Here is a 19,841-nt window from a genome sequence, read left to right as displayed (position 1 = left end):
TCCTTCATTGAATCTCTAACACTCATCTTTTAAGCCCCAGGGTCGTGAAAATTATTACTGCACTGTCTGGAGTGGGATTCAAACCTAACCCCTAAAGGTAAAACTGCGAATTTACATCGTATTCATGTGGAAGGAATCGCAAGCATTACCCAGAATGCAACAGAGGTTTTTCAATTGTATGGTTGCCAGGGTTATGATAAACCCCTCGTAACACCTTAGATGTGTTTTGTTTTTAATCCAAAGGTTTGCAGGTAGAGGCTTTTGCAATGATATATATTATATTAACACAAATAGGGAAAACTAATGTCATTTAGAATTTATTCAAACATAACAAAGTGTACAAAATACTTAGAAGTATGGAACTTCTAGGAACATATATTTTTCTGTCTTTTCTTTTTTTGCACTAGTATATATAGATATATAAATAAATAAATAGTTTTTTTAAAAAAAAAAAAAAGCAAAACGTTGTCACCACGAACGCACGCTGAAATCACGTGAAATTATAAATGAATTGAACATCCGGGTCTTTCCGCTATCGCGTAGATACGCGTTAGAGACTGGGTGATGACGTCACGGGTGCAGGAATGGCGGCGCCGTCTGTCTGTGTGAGGGAGGGAGTCTGGAGAGCCTGAAAACTTTACTCCACAGCACAGCACACCTTCCGCGGATTGAACACGCCGCATCGTTTCGGTCGCTGAGGACACGAAGACAGATTTTAAAAGGCACAGAGAGCTCCCCCCGTGTCTTAAAGTGAAGTACGGCAACGGATATAAGCTCGCTTAGCTTGCTAACTGAACACTTGTAACTTTACCTGCGTTAGCAACCAAGCTAACATTACAGCTTTTAGTGTAACGTTTGATTTGTTTTGTCATTTCACAGAGCAATCTGAGACGAAACGAGGTATCTAAGGGACACACTCGAGCATTAGCTAGCCGCTTTATTGACGCTAGCAGTCTGGGATATTTATTGCTGTCTAGGCAGCTAAGCGTTAGCTTTGTCGCTAATAACTTAGCCTATATGCCACAATGGAGAGTTTAACGCTGAGCGACGTCGAGCAGAAATACTACTCGGATTTGTTTGTGTACTGCGACGTGGACAACACGAAAAAAGTGGCCTCCAACGGCAAGGTTCTGGAGCTGTTCCGGGCGGCCCAGCTCTCCAACGACGTGGTGCTGCAGGTAACTCAGCTATAGCGGTGTATCAGCAACGCAGCTGCGTCGCAATACACTCCGTTTGCGTGTATATCATCAGTCTAATAAGGTCTGTAGTATCGGACGGATTATTTTTTTATTTTTAAACTCTTAAAACACAACAGCTGGGATGTCTCGCTGCTAGAGGGTGTGTTCCTTTGCTGTTGGGTGCCATTACTTTTGAGCGCGACCTGTTAACAGGCGTTATGGCGAGAATATCATATCGCGATGCTTAAACAGAACCCCTCGATACACACAGAGTGTGTTTGACGATATTTAGTTTGCAGCAGTGCTGTTCGGTGATCTTAGATTTGAGCAGTGAAATCCAGTGTACAAATTAGAATGTGGAAAATCTAGATTGTAAAAGTGTGATTTTTTAAAAAAAAAAAACTTCTATTCAGTACTTATATATTGTTCGGTGATGTCACTCAATATCACTAATGCATTTATTTAAACTCTACATGATGTGAGGAGCTAGTAACTGTACCAAAAAGCACCGTTTATATCCGATGGTTGCGTTTTTATGTATTAGGAAAAAGCATGAATATTTCATTCATATGAAGTACACATTAACTCTAATTTGGTTCCTGACTTTTCGGACACCCTAAATATTATACAGCGTAAGTCGGACTGTTCGTGTTATGTGCGATCTTTCAAATTGAACATAATTTCTTATACTCACTCTGTATTGTGAAAGCAAACAACAGTGGAATATCATTATATTATTTTGTGATGTACCTTCATATCACTTCTAGCACAACGTTGTACACTATATGGGCATCTGACTGTTAGATTTAGTCCCTATGTTGCTGTTTGAAATGCCTCCACTCTTCTGGGAAAGGTTTGCACTAGATTATGGATTGTGGCTGTGGGGATTTCACAAGAGTGTTAGTAAGATCAGATCAGTCACTGATGTTGGGTGAGGAGCCCTGATGTTCCCTTCATCCCAAAGCTGCTCACTGGGGTTGAGGTCAGCCGTCTGTGCTGGACACTCGGTAATCCATGTCTTCTTGAAGCTCATGAAATTCACAGGATAGTTATGGTACTCAGGTGTCCACATTTTTTTTGTTTTTACTGTAAATTTAAACATACATTTACTGTATGTTCTATATCACATAAGTTGCACTATTGTGCTGGATCGTTTTCCTAAATATTTGCAACTGTTTGCTTGTGTTGTAGTCGTGTAAGTCATGTTACTGTCACGTAATAACTTTATTGTTAACCTAAGTCTGAAAGGTAAGACTTTTTATCAATCCTACATAGAAAACCAGATTGAAATATTTAGACTTGATTATACAAACTATGTAAACCTGCTATTATAAACAAGTTTCTTGGGCCAATACAGACGTACCTTGAGAACGATACTGTAGATGGAGCTGGATTCAGGCCTGAAATGCTGCTTGCAGTCTGATCCACTGACAATTTGTCATGAATAGTACACAACTGACCAAAACAAGACAACCTTCACTGTCTTAAAGCACAGCTTCATAGCTTTAGTTCTTGTGTTCTCTGTCCTACAAGTTTTAGCATTGTCCCTGCTCTAACATGCCTAATTCAGCTAATCAGTTAATTAAAAGCTTATTTCCGAGTTATAGTGGGTGTGTTAGTGCAGGGAACATCACTAAAATGTGTATAAAAAAGGGTGATGCACTATTAGCAGGGATGAGAATATGTGTTAAAATGACAGTGCTCATTAGAGAATTTCCATGCTTTTATACATTACTTTTATTTTATACATTTATTTGTTGTGTCAAATCAGAACAGAGGCATGGGCTCACAACTAGCTATATTTAATAAAATAATAAAAAGTCATATTGAAGACTCTTAAAGCAACAGTTGTCCACTAGTTGTCCTTTCAGAAATATACATGATGAGGGGCATTAAATATGCAAAATAAGATAAAATCAATAAAATCTCTTGCTTGTGTCTCTAAATGTTCATGGTTATTGTGAGGATGTCAGTATTGAATCAGCTGATACAGAGGTGAAATACAGACGATTCACCCTTGTTTATTTATTTGAAACTATAAGTCATAAAGCGATTTGACATATCAATAGCACATTGTCATTTTGCACAACAATATCAGCTCTTGTTTGAACAAGCAAATGATCTCTCTAACCTCCATGAGCATATCACGCATAACATTACTTGCTTACATAGATAAACAGATTACAGTATCTGAGTGTAGATTTTATAAACTGTGTGTGAAGCAATAAAGTCATTCAGGTCATTATAGTAAATTTCTTTTTTCACCAGGGATAAAATGGACAATGCAGATTAAAAAGCATGTTTTTGTTTCTTTTTAGTTTCAGCTCTTGAAGTACTTTTTATCATTGGAGCTGTTTGTACAGTATATTTTATTATCTGTAATGTAAATGTAAACTTTGTTTTAATATCTTGACTCATTGTTTTTGATATAGCATTTGCTTGGTGTTTAGAGTTTTTTGCGCCACTGACCCTGTGGCCTGACTTGCACAGTTGCGAAACACTCCAAGCCAAAAACTAATTTTGTGATGAGTCCGCAGACGAGTTTCGCACCCTCAGCATTGAGGATCCAGTAGGCTGAACAAGGACTCTTGCCAACATATGCAGAGGGGTGGGTCTGTCTGTGGTGCAGACCTTTTTGCTTTTGAACTTGACGATCAGAGATGGGCAGAGTTACTTTTACACTTACTTTGTTGCAAAACTGGCTTATAGAAAACTGACAGGAAAACCACATTCTCCTTTACTAAGTAATCTTACAGATCTGCTTAGTCATGGTCCATACTTTGTTAATGTGTGAAGTATTCTGACAGCAGAATTTCTGACCTGTTCTTATTGTTTCAGATCACTGAACTGTGTGGCGCGACCCGTCTTGGCCATTTCGGAAGGAGTCAGTTCTACATTGCATTGAAGCTTATTGCAATAGCCCAGTCTGGCCTGCCGCTTCGCGTCGAGAGCCTGAACAGTGGTAAGCAAAAAGCGAACCTGTCTTACATGTCATGCATATGGGGGGGAAGCGATAGACGCATCCCTCTTTATGGATGACTGTTTTATTTGGCACACATTAAAGCAAATAAATGACTATTTAATTCCTAGTAAGGATTTATCTCACATAACATCATAAACTCTAAACCACAGGGTTCAATCTTTTTCTGTTACCAAAATCCAAAATTCTGCGCAGCCTTTGGTATTCTCTATTGCCAGCCTGAAAGCTCCTGTATTAGAGATCAGGAAATGACTGGTTTCATAGATGAAGACTGAATAAAGACAGATAGGGGAAAAACAAGCAGGAAATAAGAGCATCCCTTTTAGGCCCGAAGAGCCTGTAAGAGAATAGAAAATGAGTCAACAGGAAATTGCAGTGAAAAGGGTTATAATGCAGAGATACAGTTTAAAAGAACATTTGTTCTACAGCATCAAGGTTCTTGCTACTACTAAAATCTAGCTTTTTTTTATTAAGGTATAATTTGTAATATTATTAATGTGCCACACATTGATTGACTTGTGTTGAATTTTTTTCTTTTTTTAGCTCAGAGCTTAGTTCTGCAGGTTATTTCACAAATTAAATATGCCAGCCTGTTCGGTCAAATTTGGTTCCACACATAAAGCTATTGTAAGCCCTGCTGAGTTACTACCTCAAGACATGCTTTTGGACAAACCTGCTCTGTCTCAGGTTGGTTTGGAAGCTTGATGATTTGATGAATCTTTGTGTCTTTGTAGTTACATCTGGAGCAAACAATACTTGGGAACAATATTTTCTGCAATAGTGCAAACAGAAAAATGGGACTATTTGGTCCGTCAGCTTTAAGGAAAAACAAATGACGTTAGTTTATATAAAATATGTTTGTTTGATTTTAATGTTCATTGTTAACAGCTCACAGCTCCATGGCTCAGGGCTTGAATGGCTCATTTTTTTGTGACTGTGGTTTGATTTTCTGTCATGGAAAAAGAATCATAGCTCAAAGTCCCGCACTGATCTGCATTTCCATCTACACAGAACAAACACTCACACTTAGCACCCTCTGCTTTAGCTCAGAAAATGACCCATTTATAAGACCTTGTAATTTTTTTTTTATGAAAGAGCCAGTCATCTGTTTGGTAAAGCACTGAACCTTGACTGTTATTGTTGCAAGCTTATCACTTAGCATGTTTTTTATTTTTTTGTAACCAAGTATGTGTCTGTTTTTGGCTTTGCAGTCAAAGACTTGCCCCTTCCTCGCTTCGTGGTGGGAAAAAATGAACAGGAGGCCAGGCACGCATCTGTGTACCCAGACACAGAGAACCAGGGGCCGTATTCCAGCGTGATCCCCAGACCACCGGGTCGAGTCCCAACCAAAAAAGTGTCCACGCATGAAGTGATCCAACCCTGTGCACCCCCCGTTGAACCCCAGGTCAGTGAACAACCATCATCACTGCTTTAATATTCAAAGCAACAGCATGTGTGTTTGGCCACAACAATCACGAAAAACCTCAGTGAAACACTGGAGGGACTTAATAATTCCATCTCTGGTTTATAAATCAGTTTAAAAGCAGACATATTTAGCCTTTGAAGGATTCTCACTAACTCAGCACATTATATATCAGTCTGTAGCTTACCTTTTTTTTACTGCCTGAATTTACTGTAGATTTCAGTCAGTGATTTATTAGGTAATATGCTAGTTTGCATACAAATATGTACTTATATTTACTGTAATGTATTTTGTAATGATTTATAAGCCCCCATCTGCTGTCACTCCAAAGAGGATGAGCTCTCTTTTGTGTCTGGTTCTTCTCAAGCTTCTTCCCTCTATTTTTTTCTCACGTCTGTTTTCTCTGTTTTGTTTATTATGAATCTAAATCTGTGCCATTTCTGTAAAGCTTTTTTGTCAGCGTCTATTGATAAATGTTAGCTATACCTATAAAAATAAAAAGACCTCCTCATTGCAGCCATCTTGAATCGTAGCTCATAGTTTCATGTTCATCACCTCAGGTCTGAGGGTGTGACTAATATTATGACGGGAATAGGCTTGTAATATAAGTTCCGGTTTGATTTGCATTTAATTTTATAAATGCACTCTGCCAATAACCTGAAATTGTGAAAGGTTGATAGTTTTAATGTGAAAATGAATGTTCCATGTCTTCTGACCCCAGCCAGAAGCCACGTCTCCTGTAGTGTCCCCTCACCAGTCTCCGCCCACTTCACCTCCTGCCTGGAGGAAGCACAAGCGCCAACCAAGCGGAGGCACCGTGGACCGACAGGCAGCGGTGGCAGGAGCCGTTTGGCCACCATTCAGAGAAGCACAATCTGGTACATAATTAATTTTCATGAACAAATTTAGATTTTCATTTGACTCACCCTTGTAGAAAGTGCTACTCATGTGACATGTCTTTCCGAAAGGGGAATATATATTTTATTAGAAGATGGCTGAGTCACTTCCTCTTGTGGATATGTAAACTCTTCACAGTATTGATGAACAGTTGTCATTTCATAGGATGTTAAAGAAAGCAAAAGCTGGTTTCTTTCTCAACTCAAGTCTATTTAAGTAACACAATTCGAAATGCTGGTTATATTATCTGCCTTGGCACACTTCACTTCTTTTATTTGTTTCCATAATCTGCATTTTATTTTCTGTGAATGAGCCGAGCACCAAGCAGCTTCTCTTTTTGGAGAGTTTTCTGCCGGATGCATTTGAGGAAATAAAATTCCAAGCACACTCTGTATGCATAGAGTATGAAAAGTCAGCTGATCTAATCAGCTGCAGAGACATGTTGGTCAGGGATGTTCACCTGGTAGCTGTCAGATTTATGTAATGTCCTCCAGAATTAATGGCACCCTTCATAGATAATCAGCATAAAATTACATTATTGTTACAAATTAATAACTCGTTTTTTTCTAACTAAAATATAATGCAGACTCTAATGTTGTAAACAAATCCAGACAATTACTTAACCACTTTGAACATGTGAAAAGGTATTCATTGTACTAACACAAATGTGACGTGTTTTTTTTTTTGACTTGATAAGCAGAAAAAAGCATATCATTAAGAAAAATTATGACCAAATATAAGGGGCAGTGGTGGCTCAAGTGGTTAAAGCTCTGGGTTGTTGATCTGAGGTCTGGGGTTCAAGCCCTGGCACTGCCAAGCTGCCACTGTTGGGGCCCTTGCTCTCCCTTCTCTAGAGGCGCTATACCATAGCTGTCTCTGCGCTCTGACCCCAACCTCCTCAGTTGATATATATATATATATATATATATATATATATGAATAAAATAAATCCACTGTGCTGTAATGTATATATGGCAAAAATAAAGGCTTCTATGCCCCAATATTGTATAATAAGCAAGTGTAAACAGGTTCCCAATAATTCTGTGGGGCACTGAAATTTTACTTCAGATTTTATTATCCACTTAAACCAAAGTGTTGGGTGTCTAACTCCTGCTTTCTCAACCCCTGTCTTCTCTCAACACTTCACTAATAAAGGTCCAGTAGCAGGCGATGGGATGTGGTCTGCCCACTCTCCTCCTCCCGTTCAGGAAAACTGGGTCAGTTTTACAGACACACCTCCCTCCAGCACACTTCCAGCAATGCATCCCTCTTCTGCTCAGGTACTGCACCGTCCACTTCTCTCAACCTGTGGCCCATCTCAATAGCCTTTTTGTTTTCAAAGCTTGTTATGGATGCTGCTTATAAAGCTTCTGTTTATAAAGCATTTTCTGTGATGGCATAAGCACAAGCCTGTTTTAATATTTGTCGAGCCCACACACAGTTTAACCCATTAACGATGCCTGCAGCAAACAAAGCGGGTATCCATGGGAGCCGAGAGAATGTTTACATGTACAACAGTTTATATCGTTGCCCTCGTCATTTGATTGGAACCTGCGGTTCTGCTATGTTTATTTCCCATTACCAAAACATTGGGGGTTCTGTATGTACCTTTGCAAACGTCATTTCTGCTGCTTGTTGCTAATGCATTTGCAATAACATTTGAAAGATTTTTGTTTAGCAAGAGAGATTTGTCTTCTGAATTTCTTCATTTTCGCACCACGGTTGATGCGGGTAACACTTTACAATCGCCGCTCTGAATCTTTCCCATAAATAGTTCTCTGAAAGACATTGTGTGATTATTTTTTTTTATTATTATTATTATTTTTTTCCTCCTGTGAATAAACAAAGTCTGTTTTTACAAATTGACAATTTGGAAAGACATTTTAAGAAAATATTTTGCATACTTCAGACTTGTTTATGCAATAGCTGTGAATTTAGTTAACCTCATACACTTATCAGGCCAAAAGTATATGGACATCACACACACACGTGTGGGTCTTAATTAAACAAAAATCTAAAGCATGCAGTTCTCTAGGATGTATTAGTATGATGTAATTTCCATTTGCTGAACCCAGGAGGCCCAAACCTGTGCCAGAATGATAACACTTGTGTGCTCATCCTCATTGAACACCTTTGGGATAAACTGGAATGCTGATGGCACTCCAGGCTTCTTCACCACATATCACAGCCTGAGCTCTCTAATACTGTTTGAATGATCACAAAGCCCTACAGCTGTGCTCCAAAATCTAGTGGAAAGCCCACGGTAGAGGTTGTTTTAACAGCAAAGAGAGGACTAAATCAGAAATAGGATGTTTGCTACACACACACACATACTGTTTTAAGATTGTTTTTTGTGTGTGTTCCTAACCACCCGTGCCGTCGTGTATTGTAGGAGAGCACAACAGTACGGACAGTGACATCTGCTGCTACTACAAATGAGATCCAAAGACAGGCCAGTGGTTATGACGACCCCTGGAAAATCACAGATGAGCAAAGACAGTATTACATTAATCAGTTTAAAACTATCCAACCCGATCTGTCAGGTTTTATCCCTGGTAAGTTGGTTGAACATTTAACGCACCGATCACGTGTGCATATATATACATATGCCTGGTTTTTCATACTGACGAGTGATTTTTTTTGTTACAGGCTCTGCTGCAAAGGAGTTTTTTACTAAGTCGAAGCTGCCTATTTTAGAGTTGTCTCACATTTGGTAAGCAGCTTTACTGAGATTAGTATGTTTGTGTTTGCCTTGGGTGACCTTGCTTAAGCTTGTTCAAAAACAAACATGCACTTACCAGTCGAAATGTTGGGCATACCTGCACTTTACTACTTTATTTTTACTACTTCTACTGTCGGTTTTGGATAATAATGAAGATATGCCATGTGTGTTTAACCTTGAGGTTAATTAAGGCCACAGGAGATTTTTATTGAACACTGTTAATGATATAATAATGATTTAAACTGATTTAAACTATTCAGTTTGTCCAGTACCAAAAAAATCACATTTTACCGCAGCAGCTGATTGTGCTCTGGCTCTGGTTAAAATATGCCCCTGAGCATAGGAGTGAAAATCTCCGTAGGTTTACTCTCATTAGATATATTCGCATAGTGTATATTGGGGAAAACTCTGTGACCTTAAAATTGGGTCACTGACCAAACCAAGGTTGAGAACCTGAAATGTAGAGTTTTACAATGACCAAGAAATCAAAACTATTTGTTATAGGCTTTAGTCTTAAAAATGTTTCTGATGACACTCCAAATATCGTCTCAGCCAGCTTCATGTTCGAGCTTCACCTGAGAGACTTTTTCCATTTCAAATTCCCAAACTAGACTGAGCCCTGCTAAATGGGGGTAGTGGTAGCTTAGTGGTTAAGGTGTTGGACTTCTGATCAGAAGGTCTTGAGTTTGAACCCCAGGAACTCCCATGTTGCCACTCCTGCGACCCTGAGCAAGGCCCTTAACCCTCAGTTGCTTAGCTGTATAAATTAGAGCCTCTGCCACATGCTGTAAAAGAAATCTCGTGAGAAATACTTGAGATAAACACAGTAGTTAATAAAAAAATAAAAAATAGTTCACATGAACATTCACATCAAGAATTAAAAAAAAAATCAACTTTCATAAGCTTGTAAAATAATGCCTTAAAATCATAGAAAAATTAGAAAAATATTGAGACTGATTGATTTTAGTGAAAATATAATAGTTTTAAATAATGTTGATTTTCTAAGAAGTTTTTTTAACCGTTCCTTGCTGGAATTCTCATATTGTGGTCTAGTCACACTACATTTAAATGGTTTTAAGAGGAAGTCAGTTTTCTGGGGGAAACCAGACATTACAGGCTGATAGTTTTCATGTTAATAAATGGACTCTGTGTTAAGATGATATTTCTTCCCCCTGCAGGGAGTTATCAGATTTCGATAAAGACGGTGCACTGACCCTGGACGAGTTCTGTGCAGCGTTTCATCTTGTGGTTGCTAGAAAGAACGGTTATGACCTTCCAGAGAAGCTTCCAGAGAGCTTAATGCCAAAGCTTATTGACCTGGACGACTCAGCAGGTATGAAGCACAGGCAAGAAACCCAAGAAATGTGTAACTGGAGTAATAACGGAAGTAATATTTCGGAACACAGGATCAGTATGCAAAATGCAAAAGAAGTGTGTCCATGATGTTATGTATTTATTCATTTATTTATTTATTTTAGGAGTCCCAGATCCTGCACCTGAAGTGGGCTTCTCTGGTTCCCCAGTGGAGGTGACACCTAATAAATCTCCTTCCATGCCTTCCTTAAACCAGAACTGGCCCGAGCTCAACCAGAGCAACGAGGTTTGGCCTGAGTTTCTTCATCAAAATTACAGCGTACAGATACTAAGCATTTAATGCAGCTGTTCTATTTCTAACGTTTTACAGAATAATAAAATGTACCTTGTACTGTATGTAAAAAAAAAAAAAAGTGGTGATTTAATGTATGTAATTTAATCCAAATCTAGATTTACACAAATTAATCATCTACTGAAAGTGTAATAATATAGACTAGACAGAGGTGTCGGAATAGTTTTGGGTCACATATTGACAGAACTTAGGCTAACAGTCTACTGTTCATGTATCATCATGACTGTGCACTTCTAAATCACCACACATTTATAATCACTAATAGACCTTTATGACTCTATTTCAAGAAAATGATGTTGCTGAGCCGAACTATCGGTCCTATAAACTCAGTGTGTGATGATCGCAGAATGCTAACTTTGGTGCGTAGACTTTAAGCTCCAAAACTGGAGAACGATTGAAAACTGCAGACAGCAACCATTTCTTGTTAAGTGGACTACATTCATTTATTTAACATTTACATGTTATTAAAATGTTAAGTGATCTATTCTTTGTTCAGTAGGCGGTATTTGTTCATAGTGTCACACGTGTTGATTTATTGTGTTGTGAGTGTGGAAGCTGTAGTATTACTGCAGGCTCACTGGTGCTGTTGTGCGTGTCAGTCGGACATGAGTCCAGTGTGTGTATCCTGCTGACACGTCTCTATGTCTCTGCTCTGTCTCTCCAGCAGTGGGAGACTTTTAGCGAACGCTCTTCAAGCTCGCAAACTCTGACCCAATTTGATTCTAACATTGCACCAGCTGACCCTGTAAGTCAATCACCTAGTGCTCTTTCATGATTAATGATTTTTTTTTTCATTAACCCTTCAGATTCTGTCTGGGGGGAAAAAATGCATGATTTCATTGCTAATTCATCTGCAGCAGTGACCAGTACAATTTTTGGTTTTGTTTATTTTTTTAGTTTCGCTTGCTAAGCCTATGAATTATTGTTTAGTGCACTGTGTTTGCGTAACTCTGCCTATGTGATGTCCACTAACGGACCTGTAAAACTTAATTATGATGCAAACGAGAATCACTGATGGAGCTTGGCCATAACTGATTTTTTTTTTTTCTCTCCCATCATTGCATACAGTTTTATTTATTGCCGCTGCATTGCTAATGTTCAACTTTGTTAATGTAGGCAGATAATGTCTAAGCCTTCAGCTAGTGTGGATTGAGAGAACTCGTTTGTACTTATTCTTTCTTTTAAAGTGCAGCTTTTTTTCCCTCACTACCACGTCATTGTCAGAACAAAAATTCATTAATAAAAATTATTTTAATAATCGATCATTTGCAACACCATTTGAGATCTTGTAGCGGTACATACAAACTTTGCCAAAAGATTTCGAGCCGCACATAAAGGCTTAAATAATTATGGCCACATTCACATTTGAGACACATTTTTATTTTATTGCTGAAGCAAAAAATGCTGTTTCACTTAACTCTGAAACACTGCAGAAGAAAACCACGTTAAATTTTTGTCTTGATAATCGATTAAACATCTGTTTATTCAACAAATTCCTTTGTAAAAAATAAACCGGAAGATAACTTCTCTGACTCAAAACCACACTTTAAAATATATATATTTTTTTTCTAAATTATAACATGATAAATATTGCCTAGCTCTACTCAATGAACGTTCTGTCAGTTCAGTTCTCTATACAGACAGTTTTTCAGTATTTACTTTTGCTACACATTTGGGCTTGGGGTGTACAAGTGGCTGCTGTGTTGAGTAAAGTAAGATGCTTAACACTGCAGTAATGAATAACACATGAATAATTTACAGGATACGGCCATCGTGCATCCTGTACCCATCCGTATGACACCTAGCAAGATACACATGCAGGAGATGGAGCTGAAGAGAACTGGAAGTGGTAAATAAAATTTCTCTGTATTTATGATCAAACAAACTTTAAGAAACTTTTCACAGTAACAATGACCGTTTGTACAGGAATGTATCAGCAAGCAAACTTTTCATTGTTTCTAATTAGCAACCTTTTAATCGTTAATCATAATTATTGCTTTATTTATTGTACAGTTATTTCAAGTCAGTCAATTTAGTGGAAATAAATGTGGGATGGAGGATTTCCTGGCTTCCTGGCATAGCATGAAGGCTTATACAAACATTGCCTCACTTCTGGGACTAAATTTCATCCTCTCTGTCTAATGAGAGTCTCTGTGTAAATTTTTATTAAGCTTAACACATATGTATTTAATGATTGAAAATTTGAATGGTTATTAAACAATAAACTATTTTACTTCTTATAACAGTACATAATGAAATGAAGCTTCATTGCATCCAGGAATCATGATGATATTTTAGTGTTAAAGGGAGCTAATGTAAGTCATGTAATTTAGCAGCGTCTCAGTCGGCTTAAGACCTATGAAAGTCCTGTGAGAATGAAAAGAGTGAGAAGCTCAGTGTGCAGAAATGACTTGCATTTTACTTGACAGATCTTCTGAGGTCATCAATCTACAGTCACTTAGCGGTAATTTATCCAGTAGGGATATTCTGAACATGAAGAACGGAAGGAAGTGCAAGCACTTTTTTTAATTAGGAAATGTGACAGCCGTCAGGGTCCGTTGAACGTTGGCTCACGCACTGCGCAGGAGCCACACCTCCTCCATCCAGTCTCAGCATGAAGTGCTTTGACTCAGTTGATGTAAATCTGTCTTTTAGTCAGACGTATACACTGCTGTCCAGGATCGCAGAAACATTTCCATCCAGACAAATGACAAATGTTCTCACTCTGTCTGTCTTGATTCTACAGACCACACACATCCAACAAGTCCTCTAATCGCTAAACCTTCTGAACTCTCAGAGGACAAAAAGCTAGCAGCAATTAAATTCCCTGGTAGTACTGTAGGTAAGTTATTTAACATGATTGGCAGGTTGGCTTTGTTTTAGGAGTATAGACAAAAATGTTTTTTTTTTTTTTGTCATGCAGGTGATGGCTATAGCAGCTCTGATTCATTTACATCTGATCAGGAACCCATTTCAAGTGCCGCAACCAGACAGAGGTAACACACACGGTTTCAACCTATGTTTGTGTGTGTGTTGTTTGTAAAGCACAACCCTGCGAATGTTGAACACTGTGTTTGTTGCAGGTCTCACTCTGGAACTTCTCCCGAAGGTCTGAAAGCTGTGGCTCCGCCCCCTCCCCCTCCTCGCCCTCATGCCTCACACTCACGATCTTCCTCTCTAGACATGAACAGGAACTTTGCCACCATCACCACAGGTACACATCACACTCATATGATGTTTTTACTGAGGTCAGCCAAATCGTCTGTGTGCATAACAAATAGTAAAATAAATATTTAATTTCTGCAGGGGCTCAGCAGCAGGCAGGAGCGGTGGCTTTTCCTCCTGCCGTGCCTCCTCGGCCACTGGCTACACAGGTACATGTCATAACAGTCAGTGCTCATTCCTGTATTACAAATTCTAATAAAATCTAAGCTAGATTTTAAATGTGGTAATGATAATATTTGGCTGGCATAATACAATGACACTGTGATGGGTTTCTTAACATATCAAATTCAGTCTTGACTTGAGTGTTTACTGGTTTATCTTATTGCATGACATTTGCAGAAATGTAGTCTGATTGTGAACAGTGGGAAGGAGCATCAACGCTCCTTATGATGATTATTTTTGCTGTTATCATCCTGCCATACAGTTAGTTAAATGTTTATTAATGTGTATTAATGTTTTTACTCAGCCATCAGTGCCACACGGGCACCGTTCTGTAGATGGAGATGGTCTTCCAGCACATTCCAGTACTTCACCACAGCAGATTCCCGAACAGCCCAATTTTGCAGACTTCAGCCAGTTTCAGGCGTTTGCTGTGGAGCAACCTGCAGACGAAGGGGACAAACAGCAGGACAGTGGACAGGTGGGGAAACAGAGGACTCATCTAATGAGGGGAAACTAGATTCAGGCTTTCTCACCTTGTTGTAACAGACAAGATTAAAACTTTAAGCAGATAAACTATCTAGCGCTTCAGGAAATTCAGATTACCGGGTTTGTACAGAGCAGTCACGTAAAGCCGGCTGTCTGATATTCTCCAGTTTGTGTTACATTGCTGGATTGGGCTGTGCATGTATGCCTAGTGAGTGTGTGTCACAGTGTATAAAGTGTATTTTTCAAGAGAGTCCACAATTTGCACACTCTTGTGTCTTCACCATATCAGCAATTATCTAAATTCAAGCAGATTCGCCAATAAAATATGTGCAGTTATTAGAGAATGTGTTACACTTGGAGTTAAATCAGTTCTTGTAATAGTCCAGCAGGAGTCCAGCACAGGTTGGTGACTTCTTTTATTCAGCTCTGGCTAGCAGTGCATTTCATCCAGACCTGCCAACCTTTACGCATTTTGTGTAGCAGATACGCATTTAGACATCAAAGTACGCTGCTACGATTTGTCACTTCAAAATACGCATTGTAAAAAACCAACTGTCTGTGCATTTGCGCACCAGGCAATGCACCTATGGGTGTAACCGCATTGGGCAGCAACCTGGGAAAATAATTCGACCAATCATAGCGCCAGTTTAAAACTCTTCAATGCTACAAGCGGAGAGCCGTCAAAACGAGTGTGGTTTTCATTTGTCTCTGTCCGTCTTCAATTCTTCTTACAGTGACTGTTTTTTACAAGTGAGGACTTAATCAATCGTATTCTGACTCGATTGTTACTGGCTCCTGTAGATCACATCTGATGGACGTCAGATTTTTTTGTGAAAAGCAGGGAAATAGAAGCAGAAAGTAGAAATGTATGTGTTGTCAGATATGACGTTACTGTTTAGTTCATTAGATTTAATTTATGGCAATACATAGAGTTGTTAAAATAGTATGCAGATATTATACACAAACGATCATGCACATAACGTTATACTCTTTATTTTAGTTGCTACTCAAAAGTAAAGTAAGTTGAGTAAGTTGCTATTCAAAATAATTTTCCACGGTTGGCAGGTCTGATTTCATCACCTAGACTTTACTTCATTGGTTCCCCATAGTTTAATTTACATATGTGATGATCATATGTAAGATTAGTATGGCTTTGTACAATTCCTACAAAGTAGTTTATGAAAATAAACCTTACCTGTCCACTGACAATAACAAGACTGTTGTGTTCCTGAATTTCCTGCTTTTGTGTTCAGGTGGAGAAATGTGCAGACACTGCTGCAGCTTTGAGATCAGTGAAGAATGAAACTCAGCCGGAGGAACGACCTGCGGCCACTGTAAACTCTGTACGTTTCTCTCTTACAGGTTCAGAAATATTATGAATTGATGTTGGCATAACATGGTATAATCCCATTTATACTCACACAGTATTGGCAGGTTATAGTTGTGTACACCTAATAGATGTATTAATTCTGTATTGCTCCTGAACTCTCATATTTTCTCATAGGCCAAAGGATCTACTCCACTGGCACCTCCTCCCAAACCTGTCCGGCGAAGGCTGAAGTCAGAAGATGAGCTCAGACCTGAAATGGACGAGCACCCACAGAAGTCCAACATCATTGCCACTGTTCTCGCCACGCAGCCTTCTATACCACGGTACATGTTTGTGTCAATGAGGTTTTTTTTTTTTACATAATCTTTGTGTATCTGGTTTTTAATCTTTTCTGTTCCATGTAGATCTGCTGGGAAGGATAAAAAGTCGATCCAAGCTTCTATTAGAAGAAATAAAGAGACGAATACGGTTCTGGCTAGACTCAACAGTGAATTACAGCAGCAGTTAAAGGTGTGTGTTATGCTGCAAGTTGTCCTCCAGGTAGCGTGTGGTTCAGAAATGTACAGTCAAATGTTTGCCTTGAGCTGTAAGACACATCTCCGAAATTGGGACCTAAGGCACAGAGAACGATAGAAGTGGGAGTATTAATATATACATGTTTGGTCTATATTTCATTTAAGCAACCAATCTATCTGCATGAGGACTGATTAAAGCAAAAGCAAAAGTGTTTGCCCCTTCCTGATTTTTTTGATTTTGCACGTTTTCACACGTTTCAGATCATCAAACAAATTTTAGATATTAGTCAAACATACAAGTAAACACAACATGCAATTTTTAAATGAAAGTTTTTATTATGGGAAAACAAAATCCAAACCCACATGGCCCTGTGTGATAGTGTTTGCTCCCCTATTAAAACATAACTGTTGTTTATCAGACCTGAGTTAAATTTCTCCAGGACTGATTACTGCCACACCTGTTTGCAATCAAGAAATAACTTAAATAAGACCTGACTGACAAAGTGAAGAAGACCAAAAGATCCTCACAGGCTACACATCATGCCGAGATCCAAAGAAATTCAGGAACAAATGAGAAAGAAAGTGATTGAGATCTAGCACTCTGGAAAAGGTTATAAAGATGTTTCTAAAGCTTTGGGACAGCGGACTGCAGTGAGAGCCATTATTCACAAATGGTGAAAACATGGAACAGTGGTGAACCTTCCCAGGAGTGGCCGGCCGACCAAAATTACCCCAAGAGCAAAGCGACGACTGATCCAAGATGTCACAAAAGACTACAAGGAGAAGTGGACCAAAATTCCTCCACAGCACTGTAACAGACTCATTGCAACTTATCGCAAACACTTGTTTACAGATCTTGCTGCTAAGGGTGTGCCAACCAGGTAGGTTTAGGGGCAAACACTTTTTCACACAGGGCCATGTGGGTTTGGATTTTGTTTTCCCTTAATAATAAAAAAAAACCCTTCATTTAAAAACTGCATGTTGTGTTTACTTGTGTTATCTTTGACTAATATTTAAATTTGTTTGATCTGAAACATTAAAGTGTGATAAACATGCAAAAAAATAAAAAATCAGGAAGGGAGCAAACAACTTTTTCTCATGTGTGTGAAATCCTTCAAACTTGACTTAAAAGAGAATATCACCTCAACTTCCTACTTTTACTCACTGTTAACAGTAAAGGGCAAGGTGACAGCCAAGAAAAATAGGTGTACTCAGCTTCACAGTTTTGTGTTTTTCATTTCATTTTTTTCTCTTTTGTAGGACTTGCTGGAGGAGAGAATATCGTTGGAAGTTCAACTGGAGCAGCTGAGACCTTTTTCCCATTTGTAAGCATGTGAAGAAAGCCGCGAAGAGCGACAGTAAAGGTTCTACAGATCCTCCGCGAGGACGCTCATGTCAGCCCTCTTCCTGCTCCTCATCTGGCTATGTGAGGAAAGACTTTGCTGCTTCCTCCATAATGCTCTCACACACCCCATCCTGCTCTGATAGAGAGGCTGTCCTCACAGCAAGGAGTAGGAATATATAACATTTTGGCACTTTGACAAAACAGAGAGTGTGAGTTAAATCTAACTGTCCATCCTCTGCTTATGCAGCACACGGTTAGCACTGTTACTATGGGGCGTATATGTTCCTGAATCACACAGAGGATGATGGGGATGATTGTCCAGCAGATCTGGCCTGATAATCATGTGTGCAGAGGAGGACAGATTTTCTTGTGGGGAGATCATGCTCTGTTTCAGAAGTACGCTCACGAATGACTGCTAGGCACTCGTTCATGTTTCTTCTAAACTTCCTTAAATTAACATTGGACATCGTGTGTGTGTGTGTGTGTGTGTGAGTGATGGTTAAAAATATATTGCATAATACTGGAGTTTCTCAGCTCTCGTCCTGAAGGTCATTGGTCTGCACATCCATCTCACTTGATCAGCGCTTGATGATGATGATGATTAGAAGAAGGAGAAGCACAGGGTGAAATGACACCAGGAGTAGAGTTGAGAAACACAGGCATAATGCATCAAAGATCACTCTTCTTTTAACATCTGTGGTATAACAATGTTTTTTCTACCTTGTACAGTCATTGGCCCTGTATAACAGATCTTTTCTTTCATGAATCCCACACTCATCAGTGCATTTTCTGTAAGGCACAGACCCTGAGTGAGTCATGTTCCATCAATTTAAAAAATAAGACCTGAAACTGCACTTACTTCCCCTTGGCTTTCCTTTTTGTTTGTTTGTTCGTATTTTACCTTGTATCAATTTTTGCATGTTGTTCCTGATCTTAAAATCGAACCACTTGATTTGTATGTCTATTATCTTAACTAGTACTAGAGTTTTACAATCTTACTCAAAATTAATGTCTTAAGTTTTGGTTGGTTAGTTTGTTTGTTCCATTTTCTGTCCACAAAGCCTTACTCCTTTCATTCATCTTTTTACATTAATCATCCCCTCTGTTAAATCAAGATGAGCCTTTTTTCCCCTGCTGTTCAGGTCGATGTACTGTATAAGGGGTTTGTTGTATATTGTATGATACACACCTTTTGATCGCATATGTAAATTTGCATTAATTGCTGACTAATAGCAAATATTCTATTTAATTGCTTATATTATGGCTGTGGGATCATAGATGTTTAACTGCATGGATGTATCTCTGCAGAATGAACTAGCAGCTGTGTGATTTTTACACAAAATAAAAATGGCACAATATTTTAATAACTTTTTCTTTGTCATGAATTTCGAATCTGTTCAAGTTTTGTCGCACTTATATTTAGCAGTGTTGGATTTACGTTAGCTTGTTTCACATAGAAGTTAAACTGCACATGCATTTATAATGTGCATAGCTTATCTAAAGATCAGCAGCATAGTGTATGTACATGTGTGTATAAGGTGACAAATGGCCTGTGTCATGGTTCTATACAAAATAGACATTAATATAAAATTTTGCAAATGTACTGAATAAATGTTCACCCTAAAATGTATAAAACTCATCATTGTTTGCAGCCTAATATTTACACATTAATCATTAGCACATTTTGTGGGTTTATTATAAACCCTCTATTTCACCCCCTAGTGGAATAACAAGGAACTTCAGATTGTGGTCCACAAGATGATTTTGTTGGGCTGGACTTGAACCCATGTCCACTGTATGTATATATGACATCTGTGCATTATGACCTGTTGCTTTTAATTAATTCCAGAAAACCGCACACTATATTTATTTATTTTATTATTGTAGTTCCCTTCTAGCCCAAAACCTTCAC

General features: G+C 38.6%; 1 protein-coding gene across 4 annotated transcripts; it reads left to right on the top strand.

The window, feature by feature from the left end:
* The first annotated feature begins 544 nt into the window (after window positions 1–544).
* reps1 (RALBP1 associated Eps domain containing 1) lies at window positions 545–19,296 on the top strand. 4 transcript variants are annotated; one of them, XM_060866244.1, is made up of 21 exons: window positions 545–755; window positions 880–1,178; window positions 4,017–4,140; window positions 5,370–5,563; window positions 6,303–6,459; window positions 7,634–7,758; window positions 8,871–9,033; window positions 9,128–9,191; window positions 10,379–10,533; window positions 10,679–10,800; window positions 11,531–11,611; window positions 12,628–12,715; window positions 13,613–13,708; window positions 13,790–13,862; window positions 13,950–14,080; window positions 14,173–14,240; window positions 14,558–14,731; window positions 15,993–16,082; window positions 16,244–16,392; window positions 16,474–16,579; window positions 17,845–19,296. In XM_060866244.1, the coding sequence occupies exons 2-21, from the start codon at window positions 1,026–1,028 to the stop codon at window positions 17,911–17,913; spliced, it is 2,382 nt and encodes a 793-aa protein (XP_060722227.1). In that variant the 5' UTR covers window positions 545–755; window positions 880–1,025; the 3' UTR covers window positions 17,914–19,296. The 4 variants fall into 4 exon arrangements, with proteins under 4 accessions (XP_060722227.1, XP_060722230.1, XP_060722229.1 ...); XM_060866247.1 differs by having other exon boundaries at window positions 545–1,178; window positions 7,634–7,695; XM_060866246.1 differs by having other exon boundaries at window positions 545–1,178; window positions 11,534–11,611.
* The last annotated feature ends 545 nt before the right edge of the window (window positions 19,297–19,841 follow it).

This window comes from Tachysurus vachellii, chromosome 3, assembly GCF_030014155.1.
Source record: "Tachysurus vachellii isolate PV-2020 chromosome 3, HZAU_Pvac_v1, whole genome shotgun sequence".
Classification (NCBI taxonomy): Eukaryota; Metazoa; Chordata; class Actinopteri; order Siluriformes; family Bagridae; genus Tachysurus; species Tachysurus vachellii.
This window is presented reverse-complemented; position numbering and strand designations above follow the sequence as displayed.